Source organism: Muntiacus reevesi, chromosome 3 (assembly GCF_963930625.1).
Source record: "Muntiacus reevesi chromosome 3, mMunRee1.1, whole genome shotgun sequence".
NCBI lineage: Eukaryota > Metazoa > Chordata > Mammalia > Artiodactyla > Cervidae > Muntiacus > Muntiacus reevesi.
In genome coordinates this window covers 62,878,819-62,894,710 of record NC_089251.1, presented here as the reverse complement: position 1 = coordinate 62,894,710, position 15,892 = coordinate 62,878,819, and the positions used below count along the sequence as shown (strand labels likewise).

The window sequence follows — 15,892 nt, the reverse complement described above, 5'->3', positions numbered from 1 at the left end:
ATGAGAAAAGCTGACTCATTTGAAAAGACCCTGATGCTGGGAAAGATTGAGGGCAGGAGGAGAAGGGGACGATGGAGAATGAGATGGTTAGATGTCGTCATTGACTCAATGGACATGGGTTTGGGTGGACTCTGGGAGTTGGTGATGGACAGGGAGGCCTGGCATGATGCGGTTCATGGGGTCACAAAGAGTCAAACACGAGTGAGCAACTGAACTGAACTGAATATATTTAATAATTATAGTATCTAGATTCACCATATGTGACCACACCTTAAGTATCTTTTTATTTTTAAATTAAGTTTACAGATTTTGAAATGCTGCAAAACCCAGACTTGAAGATGATAAAAAACACAGTATACTAATATAAACTATCCTGTACTCAGTTCTCCTGAATGATCAAGTACAGGATAGTTTCCACAGTTCATTGCTTCTATAACAAAAATCATTTTTAAGTCCAGAATGAATATCAATCACATGGCCCAAAATTTCTCTCTTTTTAGACAGAATTCCCTTATTAGCAACTAATAACAATTTCTTGTTACTCTATACATGGACCTAATTATTTAACAGAATAAATAATGAACTCCAGACTTGTGCTTTTTGGACAAAGATTCTTGAAAAAAAGGTCAGTAGACCAGGAAGCATATATAATTAGATAAATAAAATGTTTCTTTCTAATTCAGTCTTCAAACGAAAGTTTTGAATATTTAATTAAGCATTATTTCCCTCAGCTTGCTTTGTGCCTTTTTAAAAATTTTTTAAATATTTATTTTTGGTGGTGTCAGATCTTATTTGTGGCACAAGGAATCTTTGCGGGCTCTTGAGTAGGGCTGTGGGGTTTCTCTCAAGCTGTGTTGTGTGGGCTCCAGAGTGTGTGGACTCTGCGGCATGCAGGCTCTCTAGTTGAGATGTACAGGTTCAGTAGTTGGAGCATGCGGGGTTAGTTCCCCTGAAGGCATGTGGGATCTTAGTTCCCTGACCAAGGATCAGACCCACATTCCCTGCATTGGAAGGGGGAACTCTTAACCACTGGACGATCAGGGAGGTTCCAGTTGTACCTTTAAATTTAGTAGTTATAACAAAAATGTTTTGATTAGGTATTGGAAAATAGCCTATCACCATAAGAATCTTAGAAACTCATAGCATCTTTTTGGGGGGAATAAAAAAAGGAGGGAGGGAAGGATTTTTCCAGTACTAGGCATCATAAACTGTTCCCTGTAAACTGAGCTGCCTTCTTGAAATCCTCAAATACTATTAATGGAAATAACTGGAAGTAAACTTTTGTTAAGGTGGTGGAGATATTGACATTTTGTCCTGAAAAGCAAATCTTTGGGGGTATTTATTTGCCTCAATCAAGGTGACGGTAGGCATAGCTGAAATTACTCTCTGGTAGTTGTGAAGAGACTGGAGTTGAATTAGAAGAATCTATCATCAGGGCCACTTCAGTCTATTTATGCCATCCATTGGGATGTCATGTCCAGAATTCACTGAAGGAAACCATATTCAGTAAGAATGCTTATGGAGGCAGAGAGTAGCTGTAGGTCATAGTTTAAAATATTCAAGCTATCCTACATTTCAGGCAAGAAAAAGTTTGTTCCTTCTTTCACCTTAAATCTGAGGTTTGCATAGCAAATGCAGGGGTGAATAAGTTATTATGGATAGTAGTAATCTTTGTATTGACCTTAAAAGTCTACAGATTTCTTTCTTGAGCTTTACATCCCAAAATAATTCTGTTAAACTTGTCTTCATATTTATTTTCTATGTGAGAAAAAGTAGCATATAAATTCTTAATTATAAGCATATTTTTGCTTATTTAATTTTAGGAGTATAAAAGTATTCCTGATTTTGTAAAACAGTGTGAAGTGTCAATGGAAAATTAAATAAAAATTACCTTATTTGAATAGCCACTTTCTGGAAAGTGACACACATTTGGATAATGTCCTTCTATTTGATTATGTGAGATATCCAGAGTGTTTTCTATACTTAGTTTTATATCTTTAAGAAAAAGTTTTACTCTGTTCACAATTAAGGGTTAAAGTTCATGATCCCACTTCGCTTTTACGATTTTAAAAGTTTCCCTGGAAATAGAAATTTTCCAAAAACTGGATATCATTTTGTTTATCAGCTAGAAGTGCTCACGGCAGCACAACTTAACCATCCAGCCAACTGACAGCAGATCCAGGAAGGCACCATCTCTTCCAGGAGGCCTCACAGTGGACTGAATACATTAGAACAAACTTTGTGCATCAGAGGCTCCTGGGCCCAAAACTGTCATAGCTAAAGTGCCTAGCATACAAGAGGCACTGAAATCATCAATTAATATCTCAACTAATGCTTTATGTCACAGAATACATTTCATGATGATTGGCAAGTCAGCATTTTATTAGGATAGAACTATGTAGAGAGGCCTTGGGAAACCCTGTGTTTAACTCGTTGGTATGATGGGCATTTATTATCAAGACGACTTCAATGGAAAACTGGCTCAGAAGGTGGTTACACATGAATTTTCCTAGGAGTTGGAGAGAGTTGAGTGATGGAAATAAAGAACCCCTGAGTGATCAGACAGCAATTCCAATTTTCAGACTACCGAGAAGCAGTGGCTTTGCTACCTTTGAGAACCTGGGATCCGAGAGGAGGGGTGAATAAAGAATGGTGTTGTGACAGCTTAAGCCTAGCCACAAAACACCAGCATATTTTAAAGGGAAAGAGTGGACACATTTGGCAACAGAAGCTAAAAATTGAGAGACTAGAAATTAAGGCTCTGCTTGCCCAGCCAATGTAATTCATTCTCTAGTTTGGCACTGGCTACTCCATTATTTCCCCCTTGTACTGTTCCTATCTTCTGCCCCCTGTTTAACCCGTTGAAAAAAAGGTGATGGCACTTTCAGCTGCTGTAAACATGAAGCTGCTGAACAAATACTTCACATGAGGATCTTCACTGTGGCTTTCAGTCTTCCAGCTGTATTGTGGGAGCTGCCCTTCTATTTCTGTGTCTCCTTCAAGGTTACTGAGAGTCAGTCATCCCCCCAGATAACAGCATGGTGTGAAAAAGAAACCTTAGAGACAGCAAGCTTGTTATAGAATTTAACCTCTGATACTAGTACACAGAATTAGATGACATGGACTGTTATTCATCTGTTCAAAGGTTAAATTACCTGTATAAAAAAGTAAGCAATATCATAAGCTCCTTTTATATGTTCACATTAATTAGGCTCACTTCAATGATAGGAAACTAAGATTCTAATTAATAAGAATTTAAACTGAAAAGATGTACTGGATCCACTCCCAGCAAAGGTTAATAATGAATTCATGTGCAGTTTTAAAATGTGACAGTTTTCTGTAAAAAATGCCATTTTCAATAAGCAAGTTATCTGTAGAGATAATTTCTAAAGAGTGCACAACAGTGACACTAATTTTAATTGGTCTTGTCCTATTGATGAGAATAGGCCTGGATCTTGCCAACTACTCTATTTTTCTGTAACTTCCATTTGTTGGTTTCCTCTTTATTTCTTCCTTTTTTCAAAGATTGGCAAGTATAGAGTTTTCAAGAATCTGGACATGAATGCAGTTTTCTTTTACAAATGTCAAAAGTTTTCACTGTATATGTCATTACTTCCTGGGTGTCAACAGGTTGATTCACGAAAGGCTGCAACAAAACAAGTCTATCAGGTGCAGAATACATTAATAGGGAAAAAAGGCCACAGTGAGCGAAGTGCCGAGTCCCGTACACCGAGGAGAAAAGTGCAAGAGGAGGAGAAGCTGACTGGATTGTTTAACAGTGAAACAGTGCAGGTAAGAGGTGTTTTCTTGTTGCCTTCCTTAAGGTTACATTAGAATATGCCCTTTGGGAATAAAGACTTATTTTCTCCCGAGGACCAAGGTTGTACAGTTGCACTAAATAAGGACGGACAGAAAATATCCTCTCTGGCAGATAAAACCAAAGCAGCCAACACCAGTTATCACAGACACAGAGTGACATGAGCACCTTTGCCTGCAGATCTGATTCTTTCTTCAGCCTGAGGATGTAATGAAAGGCACTTGAATTTGTTATGCTGTCTGTGATCCCTGAGGGACTCACCGTTTTCCACACTTTTACATAGACTCCTCCAAGGTCCAGCTCATCAGCAGATGTCACTGTGGTCGTATTTACTATTCTTTATTTACTTATTTTTGGTGGCACTGGGTCGTCCTGGCTGTGTGCAAGCTTTTTCTGGTGCAGTGAGTAGGGATAGCTCTAGTTCTGATGAGCTGTGGGCTTCTCGTTGTGTGGCTTCTCTCATTGTGGTTCACAGGCTCCAGGGCGCACGGGCTGTTTCCTCATGGCATGTGGAATCTTACTGGACCAGGGATTGAACCCCTGCATTGGCAGGCAGATTCTTAACCACTGGACCACCAGAGAAGTTCAGTTGTATTTTTAAATGACATATTTTTTATATCATCCAATCGTGTCTTTGGCTAGTGACTCACCTCTAGCAGATGACTCATTCAAGCAACAGCAAATCTTTCCTAATTTAACCTTTTTTGACAAGAGGCGTACAAGGTATTTATATCTGCAGTCAAAACATTTTTTCCCAGAACAGCCAACATTTTATTATTTAAATAACATCATTTTCCCCAAAGGACTTGAGGTAGTTTACAATATGAAATAAAATAATTTAGTGCCCCCTCCTTCCATTTCTCCCCCACCCAAAGAAAGAAAAACAAATTGGTTCATCAGCCAACTGGGATGTGAATTGCTAAAGTGAGCACTGAATTTGCCTCTGAACTTCTTGGCAGCCAAGGCAAAAATTAGAAGCATACTAGGTAGGCATTTCTCATGTAACCAGCAAGCATACAAGCTTATCTAGAGAGAGAGAGATGCTTTTTTAGTACTAATAGGAGTCTTTTGCATTTATTCTGTTATAAAAACAATGGTCGCATCATTTATTTTGTTTTCTTTTTAAATTGATAATAATCTACTTCAAATGAACAGAAGTTCCCATTTATAAAATTTTATAGTTTTATAGTTCCCATTTATAAAATTAAAGACAAATATTACTCAGTGACAAAATTTAGAGATTCTTGAATGCTTTTTTGACCCTTAATGGGCACTGGTATCACTTGAGTATGTAGTAGAGAGGAATATAAAAATACTGATGCCCACATTCCAAGGAAAGAAATGGATTTGTTTTAATTGGGGTGGTAATGCGATAGGTGTGTGTAGATTTTATCCCTCCTGAAAGTTCTTTGTTCCTTTTCTCAGTCAGTCCCCTTCCCTCAAAGACAACTTCTTATATTCTGATTTTCGTCACTAAATTTAGTTCTGTTTAAATCTGGGTCTCCTGCATTGCAGGCAGATTCTTTACCATCTGAGCAACCAGGGAAGCCCTTTACACACAGGTAGTCATATGGTATGCCCTCTTTTCTAGCTTCTTTCACTCAGCATGGTTTCTTGAAATTTCTCCATATTATTGCACCCACCAGTAATTTGTTCTTTTTCGTGTTGAGTTGTATAGTTACATCCATTGTATAGTTACATCATAACTTGTATATACATTCTGCTATTAGTGGGCACCTGGGTTTCCCCTGACCCTTCTTCCTGTTGTTCAGTTGCTAAGTAGTGTCAGACTCTGACGCCATGGACTGCATGCAGCACCCCAGGCTCCCCTGTCCTTTACTATCTCCCGGAGTTTACTCAAATTCATGTAATTGAGTCGGTGATGCTATCTAACCATCTCATCCTCTGTGGCCCCCTTCTCCTCCTGCCCTCTTCCTGATCTTTCCCAGCATCAGGGTCTTTTCCAGTGTCAGCTCTTCGCATCAGGAGGCCAGAGTACTGGAATTTCAGCTTCAGCATCAGTCCTTCCAGTGAACATTCAGGATTGATTTCTTTTAGGACTGACTGATCTCCTTGCAGTCTAAGGGATTCTCAAGAGTCTTCTCCAGCACCACAGTTCAAAAGCATCAATTCTTTGGCACTCAGCCTTCTTTATGGTCCAACTCTCATATCCATACATGACTACTGAGAAAACCATAGCTTAACTATATGGACTTGTGTCAGCAAAGTGGTCTCTGCTTTTTAATATGCTGTCTGAGTTTATCATAGTTTTCCTTCCAAGGAGCAAGCATCTTAATTTCATGGCCACAGTCACTGTCTGCAGTTATGACAGAAGTCCTTCTATGGATATGTTCTGTTTGTCCTGAGAAGTGGAATTGCTGGGTAACAGGAGAGATGTATGTTCACCATTTCAAAAAGCTAACAGATACTTGCCATTTTATACTCCCATCAATAATGTATGCAAATTCCAGCCATTAAACATCCTCCCTCCCCACTATTTGGTGTTTGTAAGTCTTTCTAGCCATTATAGTGTATTGTGTATTAGTATCTCACAGTGATTCCAGTTACCATCTACCTGATAACTAGTCATGACGAGCACCTTCTCCTGTGCTGACTGTCCACTCATAGTGCTTCTTTTGTGAAGTGCCCTTTCAAGTGTTTGTCTTTTATTTGGATAGTTGTTTTTAAGTTGTAGGAATTCTCTACATTTTCCACGTCTCCTCTTCAATATCTGTATTGCAGAAGTGTTCTCCTTGTGTGCATCCTGCCCGTTTAGTCTGTTATGAACAGAAACTATTTGTTTTTATTTGAAATTCAGTGTATCAATTTGCCTACTTGAAGATCACAAAGTTCTTTTGATATCTTTTAGAAGATCTATAGTTTTAGGTTTCATATTTGGGTCTATGAGCCATCTCAAATCAACTGGGTATGGTGTGACATAGAGGTTGACGTTCATTTTTTCAATGTTGTAAGCCAGTTATCCCAGTACTGTTTCTTTAATATTTATTTGGCTGCACTGGGTCTTAGCTGTGGCATGTGGGATCTAGTTCTCTGACCAGGGATCGAACCCAGGCCTCCTGCTTTGGAAGCACAGAATCTTAGCCAGTGGGCCACCAGGAAGTCCCAGAGTACCATACTTTTAGATTTTTCTAATTAAATTTCTTTGGAGTCCTTTTCAGAAGTCAGCTGATTATATAAATGGGTCTATTTCTAGACTCTCTTTTTGATCAATTTATTTGTTTATCCTTAGTTTTAAAATCAGGTAGTCCTTCAACCCCTCTCTTTTCTTCAAAGATGCCATGGCCATTTTAAATCCTGGTCCCCTCCATAAAATTTAAGAATCATCTTGTCAGTTTCCACTAAACAGCACAGTGGGATTTTAATTGGGACCACACTGAATCTAAAGATCAGTCTAAAGGGAACTGAAATCCCAACAACATTGAATTCTCCAATGCAAGAACCTGACACTTCTCTCCATTTATTTCTTTAAACATTTTTTTTTTATTAGTTGGAGGCTCAATATTGTAGTGGTTTTCGCCATACATTGACATGAATCAGCCATGGATTTACATGTGTTCCCATCCTGAACCTCCCTCCCCATAAATAATATTTTTTAGTGTAGATAGCCTACACTGCTTCCATTAAAATGATCTCTCAGTATTTTATTTTTTAATCCTATTTTAAATGTCATTTTTCAAAAACTTCATATTCCAGTTATTTGTTGCTGGTATATAGAAATAAAATTTTAATGCCCTTGTGTCTTGAGATCTTCTTGCAGTTCACTTCACTATTCTAGTAGCTCCTTTGTATCCTTAGGATTTTTTACATAATCAATGATGTTTTCTGAAAGTTTTTTTCCTAATGTACATGTCTTTCATTTCTTTCATGTCTTACTACACCTGCTGGGACCTCTAATACTATATTGACTATTCAATGTAGTAGTGAGAAGGCATCCATTTTACATCCCTCATTTTAGGAGGAAAGCATTCATTCTTTCACCATTAAGTATGATGTTAGCTGTAGATTTTTCCTAAATGCCTTTTATCATCAGGCTGAGGAAATTTCATTGTATTTATAGTTTACTGAAGAATAAATTTTAGTCAGGAACGGTTATTATTTTTTGGGATGTGTTCAGATCATATAATTTTTCATCTTTACTAGTATAATAAATTCCACTTAGTTATAATGTGTTGTCCTACTGAATTCAATTTGCTGTTTTTCCATTATAGATTCTTATATTTCTAAAAAAAAAAAAAAAAAAGATTCTTATATTTCTGTTGATGAGATAGTGGTCTGTAATTTTTTATTTCAGTATCCTTGTGTGGTTTTGTTTTCCAGTCACTGTGCAAGTTACATTAGAGGGAAGTATCTATTTTCAGAAAATGTTTCAATAAGATTTGTCTTTCATGAATGAGAGTTTAGCAAGAAAACTATCGTCTATAGTTTCATTGTAAAATTTTAAATTATGAATTTACTCTCTGTCACAAATATAGTGATTATTAGATTTTCTTTTTCTTCTTATATCAGTTTTGGTAATTGATCTTTCAAGGAATTTGTCCATTTCATTTAACTTGTCAAATCTGTCCGCACTGTGTAGTTCATAATATTCTTTTATACTTTTAACATCTTCAGTATCCTGGTAATGATAACTGAATTCATGTTGCTTTACAGTGACGTGGTCTCCCCAATCCCAAACCCTGGAAAGCATTGGTCTGTTCTGCATCACTGTAATTTGAGTATGTCAGTATAAACCAAATTATTCACTATGTAACTTCAGATTGGCTTTATTTCTTTCCCCATTATGTCTGTGAGATCCATCCAAATTTTGCATCTATTGATAGTTCATTCTTTTTTTATTGCTAGGTGCTATTCTGAGGTATGGATGTAGTGTTGAAGAACATGTGAGTTTCTTCCAGTTTTTTTGCCTTTTGCCATTTATGTCTAGTAGTTCTCAATTACTAAAAGCAATGTTTTCTAGTAAGAAGGATGTGAGATGCTGTCTGTTTGCTGTCCCTTGCTTAATGCAAGGTAGTGGTGGTCAGTAGGGCTGTGTACCAATAAAACTTTACTCATAAACAGGCAGACAGTGAGCCACTTTTCCAATCCTACCACAGACTGTCTTTCCCAATCAGAGCTCTCAGGAAGACAGCTGAGGGTTAAAATCCTTCTAGGAGTGCTTTTCCATTTGACATCATCTGTTGTTGGTTAAGGAGAGACAAGGTATGTAGGTCACACAGGAGAGGACTGTCTTGAAATTTCAATAGTCGACTTCTGTTTTTACCTAGCTGGGGACTAACTAGATCAGTCATTTCTACATGTAAGTTAAGTTGTATGTAAATACTGTTTAAGTTAGCTTACCTGTGGCTCTTATCCTTTAGAAATATGATTTGATGGTATATTTCTTTGTGAAAGAACTATGCTTTATTGGCCTACTGGAAAAACTATTAACTCATTTTGCCTTTTTAGTGAATTAAGCTGACAAAGCTTTAGGAAACTTTCATTCGTGTGACTTTCTTAGCTCTCAGGCAGTAGTTTATAGTTATCTCAGTAATTTCTTAATGGAAAAGCCAAAGAGATGTCAAGACATCTATTTGGGCATGGTAAAACTAGCTTGTATAGACTGATTCCTTTTTGCATAGGAGATTAGAGTGAGCATCTTTTCTCAGGTCAATTTCTGAACAAATAGATTTTTTCCAGCTGTCTTTTGAGGTCTGTTATGGGAAGATATTGGTGCTTGGGCAGGAGGCTACAGTGGACAGGCCACTGGCTGATACCTCTCTGTGTGGGTGCACAGTACACAAGTACCATCTTGCTCCAGTGCTTCTAGTGTCCTTAATTATTACTAACCAAAAAGCCGTCTGACTATGACTGTTCTTATCCTCCTAAGATTAAGTCTGATTTTTTCCTTGCCAAAAAAATCATTATTTTCATATGCTATCCTATTTTTAGATTATTTAAGAAATAGCCTACTTCTTGGTTTAAAAGATCCAATCAAATTAACCAGATTGATTGATGTTTTATAAATACTTAAAATCCAAAACCTAAAAATAACTTCTCAGGAAAAATAAAAAAGCACACAAAAACTTGATCTTATGTAACACATTTTATTTAGCATTCTTAAAGAGTACACTAAAGTACTTGGATAACTCAAACCTAACACGTAATAAATATGTATTTTCTCATAGGAAAGCACAAGAAGAAGACAAAAATATTGTGAGTCTCAAGAATTTCAAAATGATGTAAAAAGTTCTCCACACAAATCCAGCTGTATACAATTCCCAAATTCATGTTATGAACCCCATCAAGATTTTACCAATCCAGATATGTTCAACAAGTCAAGCTCTCCATCTTGGTACACAAACACTTCTACAACTGGTATGGAGGTCACAGAATTAGACAGTTCTACAGGATTTTGGTTTACAGTGTCCCAGTTTACATTTAGTGAAGAGATAAAAACGGATATATATTATTACAGCTTCACCATTATTTTTCTTTTGATATTAGTATGTCTTGCTTTATATTTTCTCTGAAGTTATCAAATAAAATCCTTTTGATAATTTAAGTTTCTGGCTCTTCACAGGACTGCTGCATTCTTATTTCAGGCTTTTCTCCCAGACATTTTCAAGGTAATTGGCTTATAGAAAGAGAGGGATGCTTTATATTAGATATGGTATAATGAAAGGTAATAAATAAAATACTTAAGATTCAGATCATCTAGGAAACCTAGAAAAGGGGTTAACCTATTTTTGATCAAAAGAGAAATCTGTAAATTAAAATATTAATAGAGGCAAATTTATCTTAGAAACTTTTTTAAAATAAATTGACAAATGTTTCTAAAAGTTTTATATATACTGATATACTATAAAGTTATATATGTACTATATATATAAATCTTCTATACTATACTATATAAATATATCTTCTAAAACACATTACTGAAAGCTAGGTACAGTTTTATGAAATATGACAAATAATTTGCTTACCTTACTACAATACGGACATTCACCAAATATGATGTTAAAACTCTGTCTGCTAGTCAGTAGTCCTCTCAACCACTGAAAATTTTGAACAGAGAAGGAAAGAGGAGGAATGTCAACATGATTACAGGTATTCCAAATATCATTTCATTCTTTTTGAGTACATTATATTTTTATGTCAGAAGATTTGCCTTCTTAATTTTCTTTTGCAAGAGTAAGAAGAACATTTTCTGAGCCAATACCAAACTACTAAAATGCTGAGAAACAAGGGGAAACCAGTATGGATTTTAAGGTCTGTACCACTGATTTATAATCAAATTACAGGCCCCTTTAAGAATCTGATAAAATGTATGGACCTTCTCTACCCTAGAACAGCTGTACACAAAAATAGTGTGTTCAAATCCATGGAGTTCACAGACCTAACCTAAATCCATGAATCACAAATTAAGAACTCCTGCTATAAAAGATACCACAGGCTCTTAAAATTTAGGTCTTAATTCTGATCTTAATCACCAGTAGTGGGGTTAATTCTCAACCCATTAATTACAAGCAGGAGGAAACCCATTTTTAAAAATTAAATGAATTTTCATTATTACAAAAGAAAGCATATGTTCCCTTAAGAGTATCTCTATAATTAGACCTCATATTTTATGATTTTATATAATGTAAATTGACATCCCTACCTAAATTCTCCACTGTTAAACTGCAGATAGCACCAGCCACTAAACTAATCACAAAAATCATGAGGTGATTTTAAGGAAGTCTTTGAGCAGTGAAAGCACTATACAATGACAGGTTGTTTTTGTGGACAGATGCACACATAGTTAATCACATGTCCACTGTGCCCTAAGATAAATGCTAGAGAGCAAGTGACTGTAGACAGGAATGAAAGCAGACTTAACATACAATAAACAGTAAGTAAAGTGTCACTGACTAAGTGTTGTGAGTTATTCAGATCACAAAATGCATTCTTAATATCAAAAGTAGGGTTGTTACAATTTATTCTATACTTAAATATAGCTTGAAAAGTAGCAGGTACTCTGTAGTACTAGCTCCCTTTCACTTTATTGCCGCCATTAGTCCTACTTGGTTGAGTCTACATTGTAGTTACATGAGATATTTACACGAAGATTCCAATGTTCCATCAGAATCTTTAACTTGTTATACATCAGTGAAAAGTCCATGAATATAGTCTAGATACTTGTCCCCCCTTCTTGGATACTTCAGAACATTTCTCAGTTCATCAGTAACCATGAAGAAATGAAACAGGGCATTTAGAATGAATGGTAAAGGAGCTAATGGCAAAAAAGATGATCACTATTGACTAAACAGATTTTATTTTAGATTTCACATGTATTTCCTATGCAGCTACATTTTGCTGATATTTTTATTTTTACCTCATATAAGCATATATAATGGAAAGACTGGCCACACTGTGAATTATCACACACTTGATCAGGAATGGCACCATCAAGTTGATAGGCATAACAAATCCCACAATCCATAGAAAAATCCTTCAAAAGAAAAGAAATATTTGAGGATGGGTGGGAGGAAAAAAGAAATAAGACTACACAAGGTGAAGTAAAAAAAGAATGAATATGGTGTTAGATAATGTTAAATTTTTATAACATTTTTATAAATGTTATATTGCTATCTTATAGAAAATACAGTCACATCACTGTTTAACACCTTAGAAAAGCTATTTGCAAGAGAAGGCTTCCTTTTTCATCCAGTAATATACACAGATATACTAAAAAACAGGTTCTACTTCTGGCTCACTAGATGTTTGGGCTTAAGTAATTTTCCTAGTTTGTACATCAATAGAATGCCACGATAGAATGCAAAAACAGGAATTGACATCAGTTGGTGATTATACTAAACTTCCGAAGTCTGTAACCAAAGGAAAAAGACAAAAACATCCCACCAAAAACATGTAGTAGTCTACATTCATCATAAATCTATTATTTTTGCAGTGTAGTAGTATCTATTCAGTTTTGAAAAACTATACTGCCATCTTTCACAAAGACTTCTTTCAAACTAATTAGAACTTTATTTCAGTAATGCATAAGTAGACAGTATAGAAAATCCAAACATCTCATTATCTATACTAGAACTTTCCCCCATTTTTAATAATAAAGATGTCATTAATCACTTCACTGCTTGAAGACCATGAAAAAAGTACACTCATAACACCAATCAAAGGTTAATAAGTTCTTTGATGAAACTGTTGCTTGCAGCTCAGAAATCTATTGTAATATTCTTCCAGTTCCTTCCTTCTCAGCCTCATTTTTCTCTGGTGCCTAAAAGAACACTTAATTTTCACTATGCAATACCATTTGGAATATCAAAGCACTGATAAAACTTACAGATTTTTCCAGGATAGCACGAGCTGGAAAGTCAATTTCTAAAACATCTTTCAAATTTTGTAACAGACTGTTTTCTGGATCCCTGAAAGTATGAAAAAAAATTGTTATTAAATTTGTTTAATCATAGAAAAAAGTAAAAATTATATTGCAAAGATACCTACCACAAATGTATGTTTCTGCTCAGCCTAATTCCCAGGGGTTTTACCACTTCAGATATTTTTTAAAAAAGAAAAAAAAAATGTCAATTTAGGGTTTGCTGTTTTCATTTTTAAAGTCACATTTGGCACAGAATTTGTCTCTTTATTGAGCTATAACTGGTAACACTGTATTATATATTTAGGTATACAGCATAATGGTCTGGTATCGGTATTTTGCAAAATGATTACCACAAGTTAACATTTACCATCATGCAGTTACAAAATTTGAAATATACATAGTATTTGTTAATTACAGGATTTTGTTTCCTAACTATCTGATTAGAAAATCTAAATCATATATATATATATATAAAAGAAACACAGAAGTACAGAGTTCACAATGAGACATTTTCATTTAAGATATTTACCATTAGTATAATAATACATTAGAATATTTAATTACAGTAGTGGACAAGGATTTTATGATTCTGTTAAAAACATTTAAACCTGAGATCTCATACCATGGTCAGCACCAAGAAAACAGCACTCAGGAAGCATAGTGGGATGCCTGGGGTCTACCTCTATATTTATTGAAACGTTATTCCCTAGAATAAAAGAGTATTAAAGCTTTTAGAAATAGAATGGTTCATAAAAAAAATATAAAGGAGTAATTTGTCTGGGTACTTAGTTCATTGTATATCCAAGGAAAGATTGTTTTATATGGTTTTTTACAAAAGCAAATATATTACTAATTCATAATTTAAAAGAAGTGAAGTAATTTTAAAACTTTGACCATGACTAAAGATTTGGGATCCTAAGTTTCAAAAGACAGTGCCAATTCATAAGCTGTGTGCGCGCCCAGTCGCTCAGTTCTGTCTGACTTTTTTCGACCCTCCCTGAAGACCCTGCCAGGTTCCTCTGTCCATGGGATCTTCAGGCAAGAACAGTGGGGTGGTTGCCACTTCCTCCTCCAGGGGATCTTTCCAACCCAGGGACTGAACCCACATCTCCTGCATTGGCAGCCGGATTCTTTACCACTGAGCCACCTGAATTCTGGTTGGAATTCCATTAAAATTTGAATTATAATTTTCTATGGAGTGATAAAGATGTTTAATATAAAAAATTGCAAGTTACAAACTGAAAAATACTCTAAATGACTTCTATAACTTTCTTGAAAAGAACATAAAAGACTAAAAATACAATAAATGGTAAAAATAAATGTTTAAGATTTGAATTTTATACAAACATTGTTTCTCCATGTGAAGATTTCCTATGTAGGCTAACAAAGGGTTCAATTCATATTAAATGTTTGGAAACTGTTCATTTAGTATCAAAAACAACTAACAGTTCATGTAATCTAAGAAGTAAGCAATTTCTACTTGATACTACATTCTTTGATAAATTTTAACTATACCATAGTACAAATTTCAGAAATTTTATTATTTTTATTGAAGGGACATACAGTGTAATTGTTTAAGGTTAATTTGGATTTCATTTTTATGGTAAAAATGTCCTGATAAATTCTATACACTGTAGGATAATCCTTTGGCTAAAGTTGGCAACAATATAAATACAATTATTACAGATCTGGCAAAAAGAGATAAGTAAAATAAAAAATGAGTACCGTAAGTCAATAAGAAAAACAAAATTACAAAGTTAACTTATAATCTCACTGTTTAATGCATTTTTTACCATGAACACAAATTTCACGTTAGCCTTTAGCAATATCATCTGCAAATGGCTGCAGAAACTACTTTCACTTAACAACAATGGTCATACTATCGAATCTTTTGATTAATTTGCTGAAAACTTGGTCCTAGAAAGGCAAACCAATGCCTAAAGGAAAAAAAACAGAGCTAAAACGTAAATATATAAAGAAAGTGAATAAAACCAAGGTTGTTTATGCTGAACCTTGAGAAATAAAGTAAAAATTGTATTTAATCATAACCTGGAGAAATAATTATATAATGGGGCCATTAATACTATACTTCTTTGGAGAAAATATTTTCATTTTAATATCTACTTGTTCACAAATATACTGTAACTTGGTTACTTATTCTAACTTAAATACTGTTAAGACTTTTTCAAACTCAGTAAGTAACAGTACTATTTGTAGAACTGCTGTACTTCTCTTACTTCTCGTAGTAACGTGTCCCTTTCCCCACCTAGATAATCTATTATGCTTGGGTAGAAACTATGCAAGCTGCTCAGTAATTTGGATATGATTCACATCAAAATATCCTTCATACAACTATAGTTTATTTACTGTGATCTCAAATATAGTTCTAAAACATCTAAAATCTTGAAAGGTTGAACTTTAAAACTGATTTCATGTATTGCTCGCTCATAATGATAATATATAAACCAGTAATTTCATAGAAAATAGAATATGGTAATATTGCCAGGATGATATTTATGGTTATTCCTTATCTTATTAATTTCATATATTTATAGTAAGAAAATTTATTATTAATACTTAATATTATTAATATATAATACTTATACTAAGTGCTATAATATTTAAAATATATTCAATTATTATTTTGTAAAGCTTTCTTTTTACTCTTCAATGGCATGCATGGCCCACTTCAGGTT

At 34.8% G+C, this 15,892-nt stretch overlaps 2 protein-coding genes across 5 annotated transcripts in view; one reads left to right on the top strand and one right to left on the bottom strand.

Moving 5' to 3' along the window:
• VRK2 (VRK serine/threonine kinase 2) overlaps window positions 1-10,379 on the top strand; it is a 96,952-nt gene extending 86,573 nt beyond the window's left edge. For 2 of the 3 annotated variants that reach the window (XM_065929239.1, XM_065929240.1), the window contains exons 12-13: window positions 3,631-3,792; window positions 10,003-10,379. In XM_065929239.1, the coding sequence (XP_065785311.1) occupies window positions 3,631-3,792; window positions 10,003-10,347 (507 nt within the window). In that variant the 3' untranslated portion in view covers window positions 10,348-10,379. Of the gene's footprint in view, window positions 1-3,630; window positions 3,793-8,680; window positions 8,719-10,002 lie in introns of all 3 variants that reach the window. The other variant, XM_065929241.1, reaches the window with a different exon arrangement.
• The window catches only part of FANCL (FA complementation group L), an 83,365-nt gene continuing 77,374 nt past the window's right edge, over window positions 9,902-15,892 (bottom strand). The window contains exons 9-14 of one of the 2 annotated variants that reach the window (XM_065929243.1): window positions 13,819-13,902; window positions 13,322-13,367; window positions 13,161-13,242; window positions 12,192-12,308; window positions 10,801-10,872; window positions 9,902-10,451 (exon numbers count right to left, since the gene is read on the bottom strand). In XM_065929243.1, coding sequence (XP_065785315.1) covers window positions 10,416-10,451; window positions 10,801-10,872; window positions 12,192-12,308; window positions 13,161-13,242; window positions 13,322-13,367; window positions 13,819-13,902 — 437 coding nt within the window. In that variant the 3' untranslated portion in view covers window positions 9,902-10,415. The remainder of the gene's footprint in view (window positions 10,452-10,800; window positions 10,873-12,191; window positions 12,309-13,160; window positions 13,243-13,321; window positions 13,368-13,818; window positions 13,903-15,892) is intronic. The other variant, XM_065929244.1, reaches the window with a different exon arrangement.